This window comes from Cinclus cinclus, chromosome 9, assembly GCF_963662255.1.
Source record: "Cinclus cinclus chromosome 9, bCinCin1.1, whole genome shotgun sequence".
In the NCBI taxonomy this organism is placed as follows: Eukaryota; Metazoa; Chordata; class Aves; order Passeriformes; family Cinclidae; genus Cinclus; species Cinclus cinclus.
This window is the reverse complement of record NC_085054.1, coordinates 27411249-27430459: the sequence shown is the minus strand read 5'-3', so window position 1 is coordinate 27430459 and position 19211 is coordinate 27411249. Positions and strand designations below refer to the sequence as shown.

General features: G+C 44.3%; 1 protein-coding gene across 3 annotated transcripts in view; it reads right to left on the bottom strand.

Annotated features, from left to right (window-relative positions):
• KIF5C (kinesin family member 5C) overlaps positions 1-19211 on the bottom strand; it is a 58997-nt gene that overhangs the window by 2377 nt on the left and 37409 nt on the right. For 2 of the 3 annotated variants that reach the window (XM_062498387.1, XM_062498389.1), the window contains 12 exons: positions 17008-17183; positions 15628-15696; positions 12448-12654; positions 11486-11632; positions 8520-8708; positions 7266-7383; positions 6616-6692; positions 5443-5552; positions 4527-4628; positions 3852-3912; positions 3426-3497; positions 2668-2772 (listed from right to left, as the gene is read on the bottom strand). In XM_062498387.1, coding sequence (XP_062354371.1) covers positions 2668-2772; positions 3426-3497; positions 3852-3912; positions 4527-4628; positions 5443-5552; positions 6616-6692; positions 7266-7383; positions 8520-8708; positions 11486-11632; positions 12448-12654; positions 15628-15696; positions 17008-17183 — 1433 coding nt within the window. Of the gene's footprint in view, positions 1-2667; positions 2773-3425; positions 3498-3851; positions 3913-4526; positions 4629-5442; positions 5553-6615; positions 6693-7265; positions 7384-8519; positions 8709-11481; positions 11633-12447; positions 12655-15627; positions 15697-17007; positions 17184-19211 lie in introns of all 3 variants that reach the window. The other variant, XM_062498388.1, reaches the window with a different exon arrangement.

Below are 19211 nucleotides of genomic sequence, written 5' to 3'. Positions count from 1 at the left end.
AGTTCAACAAGACTCCACAGAGCTGATCCTGAGAGATGGGGACTCCAGCACAAACCCTGCCACTGTCCAGCACCTGACAGCTAGATTTGCTTCTCTACACTTCAAAAACTGCAGCAGAAACTCTACATTTCCTCAGAACACAGAAATCTACAGGATTTTGCAAATCTTTGATCACCTCATTATTTTAAATAATAATGTTGGAATATATCTTACAGACAGCACCAGGGATCACCCCAAGTTTATCACCTCCAGTGGTTCTGGTGTGTTCACCTGTGTGTTCTCTACTCAGCCACACGGGAAAACTTCACTAAGAAATCACTTTTAGGCCTGTAACTACAAATATAATGATTATATGCAACTTTGAATTCATGCACTTCCTCAATTTAATATAAACCTGAGCGAGGTTTATCAATTAAACAAATCACATCTGACTTCCCATGCAGCAGAGAGGATTGATTTATAATAAACACAAAACTGACTCAAACAGGCAGAAAATCCAGGACAATTTCTACTGAACAGATTACACCACTGCTGGAAGTCAACAGAAATCTGCTCCAAAGGAGTGACTCTTTCTTTCCTGGAGCAAAAAGTGGATTAACAACCACATTAATAATACAGCAAAGCAACAGCATGTCCTGACATTCACAGGTTGTTTAACAATCAGAGCATTTTACACCTGCTGGGCCAGGCTTAGTGCTGGAGAAAAACACAAACAAGATAAAATAAAAAAAAAAGTCACAATGTGCTTCTTCTGCAAGTGCTGAACCTTTGTGGTGTGAAATACTTATGATATAAAATCCAAGCAGGATGGTGTCAAGTGCAATGTCACTTTTCCCTCTAAGCTTCCTACAAGACGTGGATTCCAAGTCGATTTTGAGTAAAATACGCGCTAATGAGAGCTATAAAAATCCACATTTGAAACCCAGCAGATGCATGAAACAAGTGGGGGGGGAAAAAAGGCAAAATGGTAAAAGAAAAACCACTCTGAACATGTCCCAGTTTCCAAATTTAGAAAGTAGGTCTTTAAACCATCTGTTCCCTGGGAATCTCAAAATCCCAAACCTTAGCGGACACTTGTCACAGTCCAGCACTTCCTGCTCTTTTGGCACTTCCACGGGAATAAATAAAGCAAATCTGGGAGTGGGGGTCACTAATGCAGCCTCAGGAGAGTGCAGTGCACAGTGTTATATCACTGCTCTAAAAAGAAATCAAAACAGCTTTTGTGGTTTGCGTTGTGTGCCTGAACAGTGGGACAAAGCTCCAGCAGACTGGGAGAGGAGATTTTTGGGAGAAATTCTTCCCTGTGAGGGTGGGAGGTCCTGGCACAGGGTGCCCAGAGAAGCTGTGGCTGCCCCTGGATCCCTGGAAGTGTCCCAGGCCAGGTTGGACATTGGGGCTTGGAGCAGCCTGGGACAGTGGGAGGTGTCCCTGCCCATGGAAGAACTGGATGGGACTGGATGGGATTTAATTCCAGATCTGGGATTGTATGAAACTGGAATTCCATGAAGGAAGGAAGACACAAAAAATGGACAAGCCCAGAAATTATCAACCTCAGCAGCCCAGGGAGGCTGCAGAGAAAACCCCATTTCCATTGTTTTCATGGAAAACTCTGCTGGATCAATCCTCTCCAATCACCTCCAAGGTGCCTCTGAGCAGTTTCAGGCCAGGAGTCAAATTGAGGATGCACAATCCATCCAGAAAACAGCTATTTTTAAATCTATTTCCTAGTGCCAAAACAGATGTATTTTCACAAAAAAAAAAAAAAATCCTAATTTACCATGTTCCTAGAAGTACAGGGAGTGGGAGGAGCAGCTCTAACTCCTCATGCCAAGGGGTTCACTGGGTACCTTTTCCTCATGGAGCACAGGTTACCTTCGAAAATTACCCTTGTAAATATTAGAAAAATGTATTTTTTGTTGGAGGGAGGGAAGGAGGGAAAAGGGAGGGAAAATGAGGAAAAAGGAGGAAAAGGGGGGGAAGGGAAGGAAAAGGGAGGAAAAAGGAGGAAAAGGGGGGGAAGAGAGGGGAAAGGGAGGGGAAAGGAGGAAAAAGGAGGAAAAATAAGGAAAAAGGAGGAAAATAGGAGGAAAAAGGAGGAAAAGGGAGGAAAATGGGAGGAAAAAAAGGAGGAAAAAGGGGAGGAAAAAGGGGAGGAAAAAGGGGAGAAAAAAGGGGAGGAAAAAGGGGAGGAAAAACGGGAGGAAAAAGGGGAGGAAAAGGAAGGAAAAAAGGAGGAAAAGGGAGGAAAAAAGGGAGGAAGAAAGGGAGGAAGAAAGGGAGGAAGAAAGGGAGGAAGAAAGGGAGGAAGAAAGGGAGGAAAAAAGGGAGGGAAAAAGGGAGGGAAAAGGGAGGAAAAAGGGAGGAAAAGGGGAGGAAAAGGGGAGGAAAAAAGGGAGGAAGAAGGGAGGAAGAAGGGAGGAAGAAGGGAGGAAGAAGGGAGGAAGAAGGGAGGAAAAGGGGAGGGAAAAAGGGAGGAAAAAGGGAGGAAAAAGGGAGGAAGAAAGGGAGGAAAAGGGGAGGGAAAAAGGGAGGAAAAAGGGAGGAAGAAAGGGAGGAAAAGGGAGGAAAAAGGGAGGAAAAAGGGAGGAAAAAGGGAGGAAAAAGGGAGGAAAAAGGGAGGAAAAAGGGAGGAAAAAGGGAGGAAAAAGGAGGCAAATGAGCTTTTACCTGTTTGTGAACCTTTGTAAGTTGTTCCAGGTTGTTCTCAAGAAAGGAAATTTTCTGTTTCTGCGCAGCGCTTCCACCTCCATCATCACTGTCCAGTTCAACACTCTGCACACAGAACTGCAGCACTCAGCAAAGCCAGGCTCAAAGTCCAGGGGGAGCTCAGCTCTGTGGCAAATCTGAGCTCCCCGAAGGCACACAAGTCTTACAGAGCCCCAAATTTAAGGGAAACTATTTTAACTCTTTGTTTGGTATTTAGGAATCACATTTCCCTTTACACAAAAACAAACAAACAAAGAAAAAACAAAACAAAACAAAAAAAAAAACCCTCCAACAGATAAAAAAAATCCCACAAGCTAGTTTTACTGAACATTTATGGGGGAATCCTAAATAGGAAAATCAACTAATACTAAATAATTTCTGAAGTAAATTCAAGTAATACTGAATAATTCCTTAATAATTTCATCATCTTTGAGAATGCTGTAGCTGAACTGCTACAAAATGGGATGATAATGAATAATAAATGGAATGATAGCAAATGGACTGGATAAGTTCATTTCCCTCCACCAACAACATCTTCCTAATCAAATTAGGACCAAATAAAAGCTGATAAACATCTCAACAGTTTTAATCTTGATTCTCACTGCTACTAAAAAAGACATTATCCCATTTTGTAACTGCGTGCATTAAAGGCTTCCAGCAAATCACAAGAATAGTGCAAAAAAAGGAGAAGATTTGGGTTTTAAAGAGCAGAGTTTTACTTTTTTAACACGGGTGGTAAGATCCTGGACAAACAGTTTGCGCAGATTGTGAAGAGTCTGAAGCTCCCTTGCCTGGAATAAAAATAACAAAACAGTAATTTTTAGAAAAGCACAAATTAGTAGGACATAGTAGACGCTCTGGTGTGAAAGTTCTCGTTGGATCTGAGTTGGTAACAGAAGAAAAGAACTCTGGATTCTCTCTCTGGGAATCACATTGGCCCAAACTGAATGCCACAAAATAAACCCCATCCAACCCCAAAACCACACTAAAGAGAACAGTTCCTCCAAAACTGGTAAATAAACAACCTTTCTGAATTTTAGTTTAAGTAGTTTGAAGCTGTTCACTCAAAAATTAAAATATATATCACCAGGGTGTACAGATAGTGGGGGGGGGGGGGGACTGAATAAAGTGTAATTAAGGCCTACCACTGTTTCCTCCAGTCCTTTAAGGTCTTCTCTTGCTTGTTCTCTTTTATCATTAAGGAGTCTGGAAAGATCACAACACGGAACACAAATCAGTCATAACAAAGAGAGCAGAATCAGCCAGCATCCACCTGAGCAGCACATCTGCAGGGGGCAGCTAATTACACATCTCTAATTAAACTTCTGACTGCCCCAAATATCCAATTTTACCACATGGCGGGGCTCAGTCACCACCTCCATCTTTGTTTCCACACATGGGATTTTTTCTCTCTCATTTCCAGGAAATGCTTTTACTCTGACATCTGTTTCAAAACCCCCCCCAAAAAACCAACACAACCCCACCAAAAATTCCCAGCTTCTTTCATGCTTGTTTTGCTGTGTATAAAGGAATGAGAGATTCAACACTTGCTGGGATATTTTACAAAATCAGAGCTCTAATAAACTCCTTCTGGCAATTATCAAAGCCACTATTGTAAAGCCTGTGGCATAAAAATAGAGAGTAATTGGTAATTTTTTTTTAAATATTGTTTTATTATAATTATTAGCCAGCTCCTGCTGGCTTTGTTACTGAAACGTTGCCTTCAGTGTGAATATTCCAACACAAATCCCTCTCCCTGGCACATTTTCCATGGACACATGAAGAGGTTCAGGGACACCAAGTGAGGAAATTGCACTTACATGAGCTTCTCCAGTTTCATTTCTCTTTCCTGGTCCTCGATTTTTAATTTATCATAATCAGCACTCAGCTTCTCCTGTTCCAGCTGCAGCTTCTGGTTCATGCTGGAAATGTGAAAGGAAAAGTCAGCACAGCTCAGCCTGAAGCCCAGGAGGGAGGGAAGGTAGATCACCACAAACAAAATGAGATTGGGTGGGGAAAAAGTAAAGCTGTAACTCTCTACTGAAAAATTCTGGAAGAAATGAAGGATAAAGTATCTGAAGGGCTTTATTTTAAAGTATTGGAGAGCTAAATTCAGTGCCTTGCTTTGTTTGCCTTGAAGGAGGACACAAATTGTTGTGGGCATCTTTGTGCCTTGCTTCCTCACTTCCCTACAATTAATCTTTGGCCACACAATAAATATGATAAAGGAATTCCTACATTTTAGAAAAAGAATACAGGAGCGAAACAAAACAGAGTCACATTGGTGTGTGAGATAAAAAACATCAAAATGTGTGAGAATGGGAGCTGCAGGCGTCACCCAGGCTCTCAGAAGGTTTGGGGCAGGACTGCTCTGTGACAATCTCCAAACCTTCCTGGAGATGTGGTTTGGTGCTGCCTGAACTCCATGACTTAAAGGCATTTTCCAACCCAGATGATTCCACGATCCTTTAAAACCTGCTCTCCTCCAAGCTTCTCTCACCTACTGACCTGCAGGTGCAACATTACCCTTTGCTTTTTTTTTTTTCTTTTTAACCTCTATAATTTTATTGGCCTTATTAAAACTCCCCAATAAAGAATCAGGCACTGTAATCCACCCTGCAAAATAATTACAGGCTCGGCTGCTGCGTGTAAGGACAGAACTTACAGAGAAACATCAATTTAAATCTACCAAAACCAATCCCAGGACAGAGGAAGGGGTGGAGAGGGCGAACTCACTCCCTGATTTCATCGATGATTTTCTGCTTCTCTTCGATTTCATCCCTCAGCCTGGACAGCTGCTTCTGGTGGGCTTCCCTGTGACTCTCCATCTGCTGCTCCAGAGCCTTCTGCAAACACCAGGCCAGGACTCAGAACAACCCAGGGGGACACGGCTCCCTCTTCCCCAGCCTCTGGATTTGAGGGGAAGCTGCCAAATCCATCCAGGAATCTGCCTGGCATTTCCTTCTGGAGTCACAAAACTCTGTGCCTGCTCATCCAGGCGTTTCATTCTGCTTTCAGCAACAGTTGTACAACAATTTGGACTCCTTTACCACATAAAAACCAAAGGCTTGGCCACAAATTACACTGATTTTACACCAGTCCCCTGTTTATCCACCCAGGAAATACTTGTAGAGCTCTACAGAAATAAAACCCAAACCTCTGAGAATTGTTTATGCCTGTACAGCTCTACCCGTGACAGAAGTAAAACCCAAACCTCTGACAATTGTTCTGTACCCATGGCAGAAATAAAACCCAAACCTCTGAGAATTGTTTATCCATAGCCCTGCTACTGAAATTGTTATTTAAATTGAAATTCTAGGAGTAAATATGCCTTGAGCAGCAGGAAAAACTCAATTTCTCTCTTTAGATTGCTAACAAGAGATTTGCTTTTTTTTCCCTTGGAGCTGTAATCACAACTGCTTTAAACACTTAACAACTCTACAACTGCTTTAATCACTTAACATTTTTCTAATGGAGGGAAAAGTTCTGCAGCTGGCAAACCTCTATCACCATCCTTGTAAAATTGTATTTTTCCTTGTCTGCAATTTGCAATCCCATCAGAACAACTCATTATTGCAAACATTTCTTGGCATTCCAAAGGAAAAATACCAGAAAACGGGTTTATATATTTTCTTCTTGTTTCCAGGAGATAATCAGAATTCCAGCCAAACTTTGGGGAAGTAGCCTCTTTTAAAATCAAATTTATAAGAACCTAAATGATATTTATCCCAGCAGCCTCATTCACTACTGAGCAAATTGATTTTCAGTGGAGCTCCAGCAGCAAAAAATTCGTGCAGCACAGCGGTGAATCAGTGTAATTTTTGGCCATGTGAAGAGGAAAACAAAATTCCACCCCAATGAACAATCTCACCAAGAAATTCCCTCAAAATTTCCACTGTGCCAAAGTACCTTCATCTCCTCTGCATCCTGGAGTCGTGTCAGGTGCTCCTTCTCCTTGTCCTTGAAGCTGACTTCGTGCATTTTTTCTGTTTAAAGGTGGAGACAGTTTTAATTTTATTTTTTTTTAATTTAAAAAATAAATGTAATTTATTCCCAGAGATGGAATAAAGTTTCTGTTCTAACGATGCAGGAGATGATAAAAACAAATTTTAAAAAATTCTAAAGTCTTGTCCCCAACTGCTGGTCCCTCAGAGAGGGAAAATCCCTCGTGTGGAAATCCAGAATGACTTTAAAGCTGCAAATTTATACAACCCAGGATCTTAGCAAAACTACAACTTCTTTTGACACCTACACAATTTTCCACATTAAACTGGAAGGGGAAAACCGAAAAAATCCTTAAAATGAAGTCAGCTGGGAAAGACACAACTCGTGCACAACAAAGGGAGGCAGCTTTGTTTGGGACGGGGCAGAGGGACAGCTGAAATTCAGATAAATCCTTCTGCCAGAATTTCACAGAATATTTAGCAAGACTGATTGGTGCTGTTTGCTAAAGGATCCATGGGGGAGGGGAGGGGTGTATTTATAATTTTTCACACCTTTAAAACACAACGCTGAGTTTTCTAAGACAGAAACGATGAGCACAAAACCCAAAGTCGTACCTTGAGCACGTAACTTGGCCAGCTCCTCGTTGAGAGAATCCTGGGATTCCTCCAGCTGCCTCCTCTTCTGCTCCATGTTCTGCATGTAGTCTGTCAGGGATTTGATCTTCGCCTCGTGCTTTGAAGACAAGGAGCAGCAGGAATTCAGGGGAAAACTGTCCCACGTAAAGGGGGGACAACAGAATTCCCACATCCAGAAGTGATGGCTGGGAGAACTCACAGAGAAATGTTTGGGCGGGAGCTCAGAGATCAGAGCAGGCTGTGTTTTCACAGGTCACACTCAGTAGCCCAGTTTGGAATTCATTAACCCCAAAACATCCCTGAAAGCTCCTGGTTTGGTTTTAAACCAACAGCAGCAGCTTTTTATCCCCAGCCCTGAGGTGGCTTTGGGATCTCCACGCTGCAGAAGCTCAGATGAACTCTCCACAGCCATCCTGATGGTTTGGCTCTTGCCAACAACCTTCTGAATTAGAAGGGCTCATGGGTAAGTGGAAACCAGCAAAGTTTCCAGTGAAAACACCCAAAACGGAATTAAAAGAATTTTTATCCTCAAATAGGAATAAAATGCTTTCTGGATTGTTGCATCTTAATTAAAAAGGTGGAGCAGAACTTAACAAAGGCACCCTGCTGAAGGAAAAGGGGCTCTCCCTGCTCCAGGTTTGCTTAGGATAACTGCTAGGGAATGAAATGGAGGAAATTGGATGATGCCTTTCCCTTCCTGTGTTGTTTCCATGCAGGTGTCAGAGCTCTCAGCCCCTCTCCACAGCCATCACTCCCCCCCCAAACCCCTCCTACCCCCTGGATTTCTATCCCAGGAAATTTTCCATGGTGTTTAGTGGCTTGCTGCCTCGTTTCCTCAGCAGCACAGCCACAGATCCAGGGAGCTCCCCAAAGGTTTGGCTCGTGAAAAACACGGTCAGCGATCTTTTAAAGTAATCCAAGATACAAATTACAGAATCACAGAATGAACCAGCATGGGAAAGACCTTCGAGATCAACCAATTCCTGCTGAGGAAACACCTCCAGGGAGGAATTTCAGTGCTATTCCACCAAACACACTTTGAGACCTACAGCAGGACGTGACCTCGCCCGAGCTCAGGACGACAACCTCAGGATGGGCTGGAAAACACTGAAGGGGGGAGGAAAACACTCAAGAGACAACACTGCTGTGCTCCACGAGGCCCATTTCTCAGTGCTGGCACACGGATCCCGTGGGGAAGGAAGGAGGTTGGGAATGCTACCAAAGAGGTCCCACCTGGGAGATGAGGAGCTGGCACGCCGCGAGCTCCCTCTCGCTGGCGTTCATCTTCCTGTTGGAATCCATCTGGGCACTCTCCAGCTGCTTGCTCCGGTTCACCAGCGACTTCACCTCGGATTTCATCTTGCTGATGTAGAGCCTGGCCATGGTGAACTCCTCCTCGATCACCCCGTTCACATCTGCCAACTGAGCACACAGGGATGGCCAGCTGCCCTCAGCCGCGGCGCTCAGAGCTCCTCCTGGCTCTGGGAACCAGCCTGGAGGCTTGGGCTGGGGTCTGGGATGGTTTTACAGGGCCAGGGGTCATTTCAGAAAGAGACTTTGGAGAAGGGGGTTAATTATTTCTGAAAAGTTAAAACTCGTATTTGCAACAAACTTCAGATCAAAAATTGGCCCCCTCAGAAGCCAGAATTTTTATATTCTGGGAATTCTGAGCCATGCCAGCTAAGGAAGGAGCTGAGCTAGGTGTGTGTTGTTCTGGGGGGAATTCAGACCCCCCATTAATCAGTTCAGTGGCTCCCAGATGGGCTCTGGCCCCAAAAACTCAGCTGGGAATAACTGGGAACTGTGAGCCCAGGCACGGAGCCTCTCCCAGGCACACCAAGAGCTCTGCAGTGTGCTCAGCCAGGATTTACACAGAAAATCCTGGGAGAAGCACTGCTGGATCCACACACTCCACATCTACTGATGCTCCCAGGGCTGGGAGAGCTGGGAATGTTCTCCTGGAGAAGGGAAGGATCCAGGGAGAGCTCAGAGCCCCTGGCAGGGCCTGAAGGGGCTCCAGGAGAGCTGGAGAGGGACTGGGGACAAGGCATGGAGGGACAGGACACAGGGAATGGCTTCACACTGGGAAAGGGAAGATCTGGATGGGATGTTGGGATATTGGAATTGGGATCTTTTCACCAAGCAAAGAGCACTAATTATATTAAAGAGACATCTTCCTTCAGAACTTTTGATTTGTCTTTTTATCTTGTGTATTTTATTTATCTTGGACACTTCACATTTGTGTGAAGGGATATCATGCAGGGAGATCATATCCAGGTATTAGGCTGGATATCAGGGAAAAGTTCTTCCCCCCAGAGGGTGCTGGGCACTGCCCAGGCTCGCCAGGGAATGGTGACAGTCCCAAGGCTGCCAGAGCTCCAGGAGCATTTGGACATCACTCCCAGGGATGCCCAGGGTGGGATTTTGGGGTGCCTGTGCAGGGCCAGGAGCTGGATCCATGATCCTGTGGATCCCTTCCAGCTCTGATATTCCACTGAGGAGCTGTGCAAGTTCTCACAGCTCAACTTCGTCTGCTTCCCCTTTTTTCCCAAGGGGAAGGGGAACACGTGCTGCTTCTTCAACCGAAAATCCTGAAAAATGAGAGTGCTTCCAAAATTTTCAGTCTGCTCTGAGATTAGACACCCGTGCAGAAGATGCTAATTGCCAGCAAATTTGAAATTATTCTCCTGAATGCTCCTCAGAGCGGCCTCATTCCCACTGACAGCTGTCCCCTGAAGTGCTGACATCCCAGATCCTATAAAAACTTCTACCAAACCGCCTCTGCCTCCATTTGCAAAGATTTCCTCTCCCAGTCCCTGCTCCTGTGGCCACCAGAGGCTGCTGTGACACCTCGGAAGGCTGGAATCTGCAGCACCGCAGGGATTGTGTCCTCTGCAGCAGGACAGGCTGGAGCTCCTGCTGACCCGAGAGAGCCTTGGCAGGACATCAACAAAAACTGAACTAAAAGTAATAAGAAATGTACTGCAAGGAGTTTTCATACATCTCAAAAACCAACTTTGCCAGTTTTAACCACTGCTGTTTCTCATGTGGTTTTAAACAGACAGAGGCGGCATTAACACCACCAAGGAGATTTTCCTGGCCATGGAAAGCAATGACCATACAAATATTTTCTCTGAAATCAGCATTTTGTTGTTCTACAAACGGGACAAAGTGAGCACCACCTCCTCTACTTTATCCCCAAACCAAGAGCCACACAAAAACCTCAAAGCAGGGCTGGCCAAAATTTGCAACAAACTTCAGATCAAAAATTGGCCCCCTCAGAAGCCAGAATTTTTTATATTCTGGGAATTCTGAGCCATGCCAGCTAAGGAAGGAGCTGGGCTAGGTGTGTGTTGTTTTGGGGGGAATTCAGACCCCCCATTAATCAGTTCAGTGGCTCCCAGATGGGCTCTGGCCCCAAAAACTCAGCTGGGAATAACTGGGAACTGTGAGCCCAGGCACGGAGCCTCTCCCAAGCACACCAAGAGCTCTGCAGTGTGCTCAGCCAGGATTTACACAGAAAATCCTGGGAGAAGCACTGCTGGATCCACACACTCCACATCTACTGATGCTCCCAGGGCTGGGAGAGCTGGGAATGTTCTCCTGGAGAAGGGAAGGATCCAGGGAGAGCTCAGAGCCCCTGGCAGGGCCTGAAGGGGCTCCAGGAGAGCTGGAGAGGGACTGGGGACAAGGCATGGAGGGACAGGACACAGGGAATGGCTCCCACTGCCAGAGGGCAGGGATGGGTGGGATGTTGGGATATTGGGAATTCCTGACTGGGAGGGTGGGGAGAAGCTGGGATGGAATTTCCAGAGAATCCTGGGAGAGCTCAGAGCCCTTTATAGGGTCTAAAGGGGCTCCAGGAGAGCTGGAGAGGGACTGGAACAAGGGATGGAGGGACGGGACGAAGGGAATGGCTTCACACTGGGAAAGGGGAGATCTGGATGGGATGTTGGGAACTGGGAATTCCCAGCTGGGAAGGTGGGCTGGAATTCCCAGAGAAGCTGTGGCTGCCCCTGGATCCCTGGAAATGCTCCAGACCACCCTGGGACAATGGGAAGTGTCCCTGTCCCTGACAGGGGATTTGGAACCAGCAGAGCCTCAAATCCCTTCCAAAAGCCCTCAGGGATTCCCTGGTTTTCTGGAGTGTTTTTCCTGCAGGAGGAGCTGGCAAAGCACAAAGCACAAAGCCCACGCACGGTTTTCACGTCGTTGGTGCCGATGATTCCCCCGATCTCCCCCAGATCCTTCAGCAGCAGGTTCAGGATTTCTGTGGCTCTCTTCTTCTGGTGGTTGCTGAGCTCCTGCAGCTGGCCCAGCTCCCTCTGGGTCGCTGTCAGGGCACTCTGGAAAGGTTTAAAAACAAGAATTACCCTCCCCTCTGCAGGCTGGGCGGTTTCCACGGGGTATTCTCCTCATGCCTGCTGGCACAGTGCAGTGACACATCCAGCTCCACCTTGGCATAATCCACTCTCACAACTCACTTGCCACCAAAGGCTACTTCAGATCCATTAAATGTAGCAAATCCGCTAAGAATCTGATTTGCATAATACATCAGAGGAGGTTAATCACAGAGAAATAGGTAGAGAGGGATAGGAAATTCAATTTTTTCCAATGCATTTTGTGGTAATCTGTTTTACTGCGGGAGATAACAAAGTCTTTAATGAAACAGATCTGTTAACAACAGCTCCTTAAGTTGATGAAAAGAATTAAGGGAAAAGGAAGCTTTAAGCTACTAAACCAATCTTGATTTTCCTCAGATCCCATTTTTCCCTTAAGATCAGGACACATCAGCTGAAAAAGCCGATTAATTTTTTTTTCCCTGATTCCTTCCCTGAGATCCCCTGGCTCCCTGTAAAATCCCAGCCCCGCAGCACAGAGTCCAGAAAAACCACAAAATGCTGCCATTTGCACGAGGCAGATTTTCACAGCTTTCTTGGCAAAATACAGATTTTAAATATCCAAAACACGGGATGGCCACTTGTCACATCGAGTTCCTTGCTGCAAGAGCCACAATCTGCCACCAACTACAGAGCAGCTTCCAAATTACCTTAATTTCGTTGTTTAATTAAGACAGGGAGGAGAGGGTGACACCAGCAGTTTTTTGGGAAGCCCTTTGGGAACGTTCAGGGAGCAGGGAGGATGAACAAGTTGCTCTTACACTTTTCTGTGCCAGCTCATCTGCCAGCTGCTCGTTAGTCCTGGTTTTATCCTCCACTTCCTGGGATTTCTGGTCATAATTGACAGCCAGCTCTTCCAGGGCTTGCAGCACCTCCTTCACTTCATCCTTGGCTGCCTCATTCTCGATCTGCAGTCGGGTCAGCTCCTCCTGGATCTTCTCATAATCCCTCCTCGTGGAGGCCAAAAGCTGGGAAGAAACATCACAGCATCATTAAAGGGACCCAAAAACTCCTTCCAAAGATAATGTTGAAAAGGAGAAAAGCAGGCAAAGATGGGGGGGGGGGGGGGGGGAAAGGATGAGCACAAATGGCGTGTGCAGGAGGGGAGAAATCCTGAAAACAGCACCAGTTCCAGCATAAATGCATCTGGAGGAAGCACAAAAAAAAAAAAAAAAAAAGCTCTGAACTTCAGCAACAAGAAAAATCTTCACCAAATCCTACTCTGACCCAAGACTGAGGCAGAGAAACTGATTTTAAACAGTATCAGAGCTCCAAAGACATTTTTCTGCCCTCAATCTGGTGCTGCAGCTCAGACCAAAAAAAAATCCCACAAAGTAAAATGTTTCACCAGAGGCTCAGGGCTTTGAACTGAGCTGAGGGAAAAAGGCTCTGAGAAAGCCTCAAAGACCTCGTGGCTTTACAGAAATATTTTGATAAGCAAAGCTAAGATGATTATTCTCAGTTATCATCTGAAGGATGATGCTGAGGACAGATTAGCTGCTCCTGTTTGCTGAGGGAAAATATTAATCTCAGAAGAAAATACTGACTTCAGACACACTCCCTAGTGAGTGCTTCCAAGCTGGAAAACTTATTAAATTTATTCTTTGCATGCTGCTGAGGTTTCAGTGATTGTGAGACATTGCTGGCTCAGTCCTGTCCCTCACCCTTGAACCAATGCTCAGTGAAAATTCAGCTTGAAAATTCAGCTGTGGTGTCCTCAGCACAACCCCAGCCCCACCAGCAGCCTTGCACTGCCAGGATGATGTGAAAATAAATAAAAGTGACACCTAACATTTACTGCTAATACTGCACTTTCAAGAATAGTAACAAAATCAGGGCTTGACACGGCATAAAAACATCAAATTACAGCAGAAAAAACCAGTGCAGGAGATGTGAGAGGGCCTCATGCTCATCCTGACAGCAAAGCTGGGACATTCATACACAGAATTCACTCCTTCCCAAGAAATATGGATTATGGGGTGGTATGATATTGCAGACAGCAAAATAAAACCTTCCCTGCTGAGGTGTTTAGGGTGAATTTCTCCTGATCTGCCCACCAAGCAGCTGAGACCCCCCCACCCCTCTCCAGGAAAACCACCCAAAAAGCAGAATGTCCCAGAAGAAACAGCTTTTTTTATTATTATTATTATTATTATTATTATTATTATTATTATTATTATTATTCTGGCTCAGAGTGCTGGTGGAAAACAGGAAACCAAGCAGGCAGCTCTGGCACGTGCCCAGAGTGGCACAGAGAGGATTCAGATGAAAGGGAAATTTCTCTCCCTGCTAAAGCTGCAGCCTCAGAACTGCACTCACATTATGGAAAAAGCCATTGGATTGCCAGAGCCAGATGGCATGAAAATATTTAAACAACAAAACAACTTCAAATAATCTTCCTGCTAAACACAGATGGAACTGTTGTTTACGTTTACTTCAGGAATTTTCTGTGTGAACTTCAAGAAGTGGTGTGCATCACCTACAGCATGAACAAGGAGATTCTGGCTGACACTGGGTGGAAAAAAAAAAAAATGGAGCAAGGTTTTCAAAAACCACCAAAAAATAAATAAAAATCATAAAGAGAAGCTGTAAACAGATGGAAAAGGCCCAAGGCTGCAGCACTTCATGGATGTGGATTCCACTGGGCATGGAATATTCAGAACCCCCCAAAAAACCCACCTTAGGCAGCAGGCAGAGGTGAAAAGATACCAAAACCCCTCCAAAATCTGCAGCAGGTTTATAATTAACCTGCTGCCTTAATCAAGCAGAAACAAGGACTGGTTAATTAGAGGGGAGCTGCTGGTGGATCAGTGAGCTCATGGCATCTCCAGCTGATGTGGGGGGAAAAAAACACCTTGAATATTTTATTAAATATCACCTTCTCCCTCAAAGGCAGGAGCTGAGGTAGAAAAGGGCTCTGAACAACATCAGCTGCAGAGATTTTGTAATTTAGCAGAGCTGGACAAGGAATGTGCCAAAAAAAGAGGGGGAAATGGTCACTGAAAACCTGATTGACCTTCCAGGGAGGGTGAGGAATAATTGTGTGAGCTGCCCCCAAACTGGAGAAATGCACATCCCCCTAAAACCAACTGAGAGGGAAAAATCAGCCTCAGGTGAGAAAAGGGATGTAAAAAAGATGGGAGAAGTAAGGTGGCACAAATAAACTCAAAGCATCAGGAAATAATGGGCTGAGCAGGCATAAAGTTTATTATTATTATTATTATTATTATTATTATTATTATTATTATGTTGGTGTAGCCACAGGCAGCACTGTGCAGTGCAGGGCAATCAAATCAAGCTGTGGCAAGAGAATGAGGAGCTTCATCTTAAAGTAAAATAAAATAAAATAAAATAAAATAAAATAAAATAAAATAAAATAAAATAAAATAAAGCTGGAGATTCCCCCAGCCAGGACAAGTCCCCGGAGGGAGGAGGTGAAACCTGAGTGATAAACATTCATTTTAGGGACAGAAACCATGCAACCAAATGTTTGAAGTGAGCAATCTGAAATTTTACAGCAAATCTGTGGCAGCAGCAATTATCAGGTTTTCTCCCCCATCTCACAGGCTGCAGTCTCTAATTGCCAAAATAATGATAATTAGTAATTTAATATCAGGAAATCTCTAGCTCCTTGTAGTCCGTAGTGCCTGGATACCTGAATGGGCACAGACATGTAAAAAAAATCACATTTGGAGTGAAAAATCCTGGCCCCACTCCTACCTCGGACCTCCAGCATCACTTCCAGCAGGAGGGATGGTTATTTCAAATTTTATCAAGGCTCAATGAGAATATGATGAAATTCCCAGTTTAAACCTGGCTGACACCTTTTCCACTTGAATTTTAGCCAGTTTATACGAACAGAATCATCAAACGAGGGGCTCAGGAGTAAAATGTACAGAGGGGTTTTTTTTAGGTTGGTTCATTTATTTTTAGTTTCTTACCTCCTCTTGATCCAACATTTGCTGCTTTAATTTTTCAGCCAACTGGCTCTGCTGGTTGATTTCATCATCCTGCAATGAAACAGGGGTGGAGATTTTTAATTTCTTTTCACAGCTCTCATTTGATCACTTTTTATCTCCCCTTTCTAGAAAAGAAAGGGGAATAATACAGCAAAATTTTCTGCGTGTTTGAGGGGAGAGAAAAATAAATATACATAAATAAATATACACAAATAGACCATAAATAAAATAAATAAAAATACACAGAGCTCTGCAGTAAAAGCTGTCAACACAGGTATAAATGGTGAGATTCTGGCTTTGGGATCAAATATCTCCTCCTTTCCTACAGTCCTGTGCCAAATTATGCTTCCCATGTTTTCTAGGGAAAAATCCAAACCCACTGCCAATTCCCTCCAGAATAATTTACTGGGCTTTGCTACTTTTGATGAGGAAAGAATGACTGGATTTTTTATTTTTTTTTTCCCCTTTTCCTGATCCATATGTAAAATGTGGGGATTGCTCCTGGGGATGCAATCAGAGAAAAGCTGTCACTTCTTACAGAAAACTGCTCTTTTCAGTGCCACCAACACTGCTGTGCAGGGAGGCCAAAACTGAGGTTTAAACACAATTCCTTTGTGTCCACAAACAGCCAAACCTCATTATGAACAGGCAAGGACACACTGGGCTTTTTTTTTTTTTTCCTGCTATTTTCCTGCTAATTACAACTGAATTTTAAAATTGAGTATTGATTCATGATGAGAGCTGCCCTTTTTCCAGGCAGCCTTTTTGCTGCTCTCATCCACGGTGGTGAATGGCTTTTTCTGGGCCCTTTTTATTTTTTTTTAGATCCCCACTTATTTTTTTTTCATCTTAATGGCTGGAGAAGGGAATTGCTGAGAGCTTTAAGTGCCACTGATGTCCCTCAAGCTGTGCAAATAAATAAATAAAAAACTAAAATAAATGAGCCATCACTTTGGGCTGTGTTTGTACAGACAAAAGGGGGTGGGGATGTATTTTCCTTAAAATTCTAATAGCTGGAATTATTAAGGACAGTCACTTTTTTTTTTTTTTTTTTTTTTTTTTTGCCTGGTGACTCCAAGACTCTTTACAGTTTGCTGAGGGATTTTACACAAATCACTGAAGAAAAGGGAACTTCAAATGGAAGGAAAACTTGGCTCTGATTTCCTGGAGAGCGCTCCCAAACACTGCCTGCACACAGAAAGGGGAACGGGAGCTGACAGCATCTGCTTTTATGCAATATTTGGAGTTCTCCAACATTTCCCAGCTCACAGTGCTCAAGGAATAGAGGGGGGGAAGAAAAAAATACACAAATCTCGGGGAGAATTTTTTTCCCCATTCCCACCTGGAATCAAACATTCCCACCTTATCGTCCAGCTGCCTGTAGAGACTGGAGATCTCCTCGTCGTATTTCTGCTTCTCCTCCGTGGAGATGCTGGCGACCACGGGGGTGATGTTATCAATAATTGGGGTGTTGTCACAAGGCTCCAGGTTCTTCTGGTCCTTGGCACTGATCTGCTCCTCCTCGGGCACAGCTTCTCCTGCAGGGACACAGCTGGTGAGAACCCCACAGCCCCAAACCCGTGGAGAGCTCAGGATGGTCGCTCCCAGTCACTGGAGCAAGGAAGGGCTTGGTGCCATTTCCAGGGGTACAAATGGCCTGGGAAAGGGGTGGGAAGGTGGCCGGACCCTCGTGGGGGTGATGATCCCATGGAAATGCAAACTCCTCCAGGCTGGAGGTCTTATCCAACTTTTAATGATCCTGGGAAATCCAGCAGCAGGTTGAGCACTAAAAGCAGGGAATTCCTGGCTCTCCTTACACTCCCCTGGGTAGTCAGGATTAGCTCCATGGATTTACAGAGGTGTAAAAATTCCCCCAAAATCCAGCCTAAAATCTGCTGGCATTGAAATCTCTCTTCCTCCAGGGATTTCCAGCTCCAGGATGGACCAGGAGAGCACCAGCACAGCCTTGTTTAAAACAACATTCAGCTTTTTGCCATGCAAATTCCAGCACGAACATCAACTTCCAGAGGTTGCCTGTGCACAGCAGGCACATTTCCTACAAAATCCCTGTCCCCAGGGAACATTCCCTTCAGGAAGAGCCCTGGGTTACAATGACAGGCTCAGAGATGAGGGGTGGGTGAGCTGCTCTTGGCAGAAATTAAATCCATCCTCACCAGAGGCTGGGAAAAGCTCTGGGAGCCCCTGGATGCTGCTCAGGGGGTGGGAAGGTTACAGGATTTTTCCTTTTTCCAGGAAAAACTCCGATATTTTAGCTCCTGGAAGCTTTACCAGCCATTCCTTTTGCCAATTTATCTCCCTGGCAGGGGGGACAGGTCAACAGGACCAATATATCAAAGCCCAGAAAGGCTGAGTGAGGCCCCAAAGAAAAACAAAACAAAAAAAAAGGGCAAGAAAAAGCACAGCCAACTAAGCAGATGTTGTTGGGGTTCTTTGTTTTGGTTGTTCTTTTTTTTTTTTTTTTCAGCTTAAAGCACAAAAAAGTGGAATTTTAAATCAAGCAGCATCACCTCTATCAAGGTGTTCCACTCTAAATTTTAATTTTCTGCCCTGTTTCTGAAGGCTTGATGGTATTTTTTATTATTAATGAGGGAAATGTGAGTTGATTTTTCGCTGTTGGATTTCACTGGAGCAGAGGAGGAAAAATGGGTTTGGTTAGAATGCAGGGCCTTGGACACACACACACACACAAAATAAATAAATAAATAAATAGATAGATAAATGCTCCTCAGGCTGTGGAGAATCCACCAGGAGCTTCCCAAAAGGAAATGTTTGATTTCTCAAACACAGACACATTGGGCACCTGGAAGCTGAAATCCTCAGTGAGAACTGAGCTCATTTCCTGCTGCCCTTTTCTTTTGTAGAATAAATCCTTAATTCCTGGAATAAGCTGTGCCCGTGGAATATTATCCAAGATGTGGTTGCTGTGACAGCTCCCTTTGTAAAAAAACTTCCATCATTCCAGAGGATGGGATTGCAGAAGGTCAGACAAGAAATCAATAATCTTTTGAATGCATTGCAGGAGGGAGGGGATGAGGATATTTAAACAAAAGGATCCACGCAGGCTTTCCTAAAAAAAAAATTTGCTTTGGATTGGGTTTTTGTTGTTGTTGTTTTGGAGGCTGGGCATTGATTTTAAAATGCGAAATAAAGAGTTCAAACTAATAATTCAACTAATTGCTAAAATTATTTGCCAGCATTCCAGATTAAGTTTAATTTTTTAAAACTTGCTTTTCAAATTAAAACAAAAACCTTTTATTTGTGCTTATCCATATTCTGCCTCCTGCACCATCCTACAGCTGATGTTACCACCTCCCCTGAGCAGCAATTCCCCACATTTCCAATCACAAAATTGGCTGCTCTCAACAAAAATTTCATTTAGAAGCCACGGGAGCAGGAAAAATGGTGATTCTTCTAACCAGATGCCACTCCCTGTCATTGTACTAAAGGACTAATTATTCTAATGTGAAATTCAATTCTTAAACTCCCCAAACCCAAGGTCCAATTACCTTAAAGCACAATTCTTCTCCTGCCTGAAGAGCAGAGTT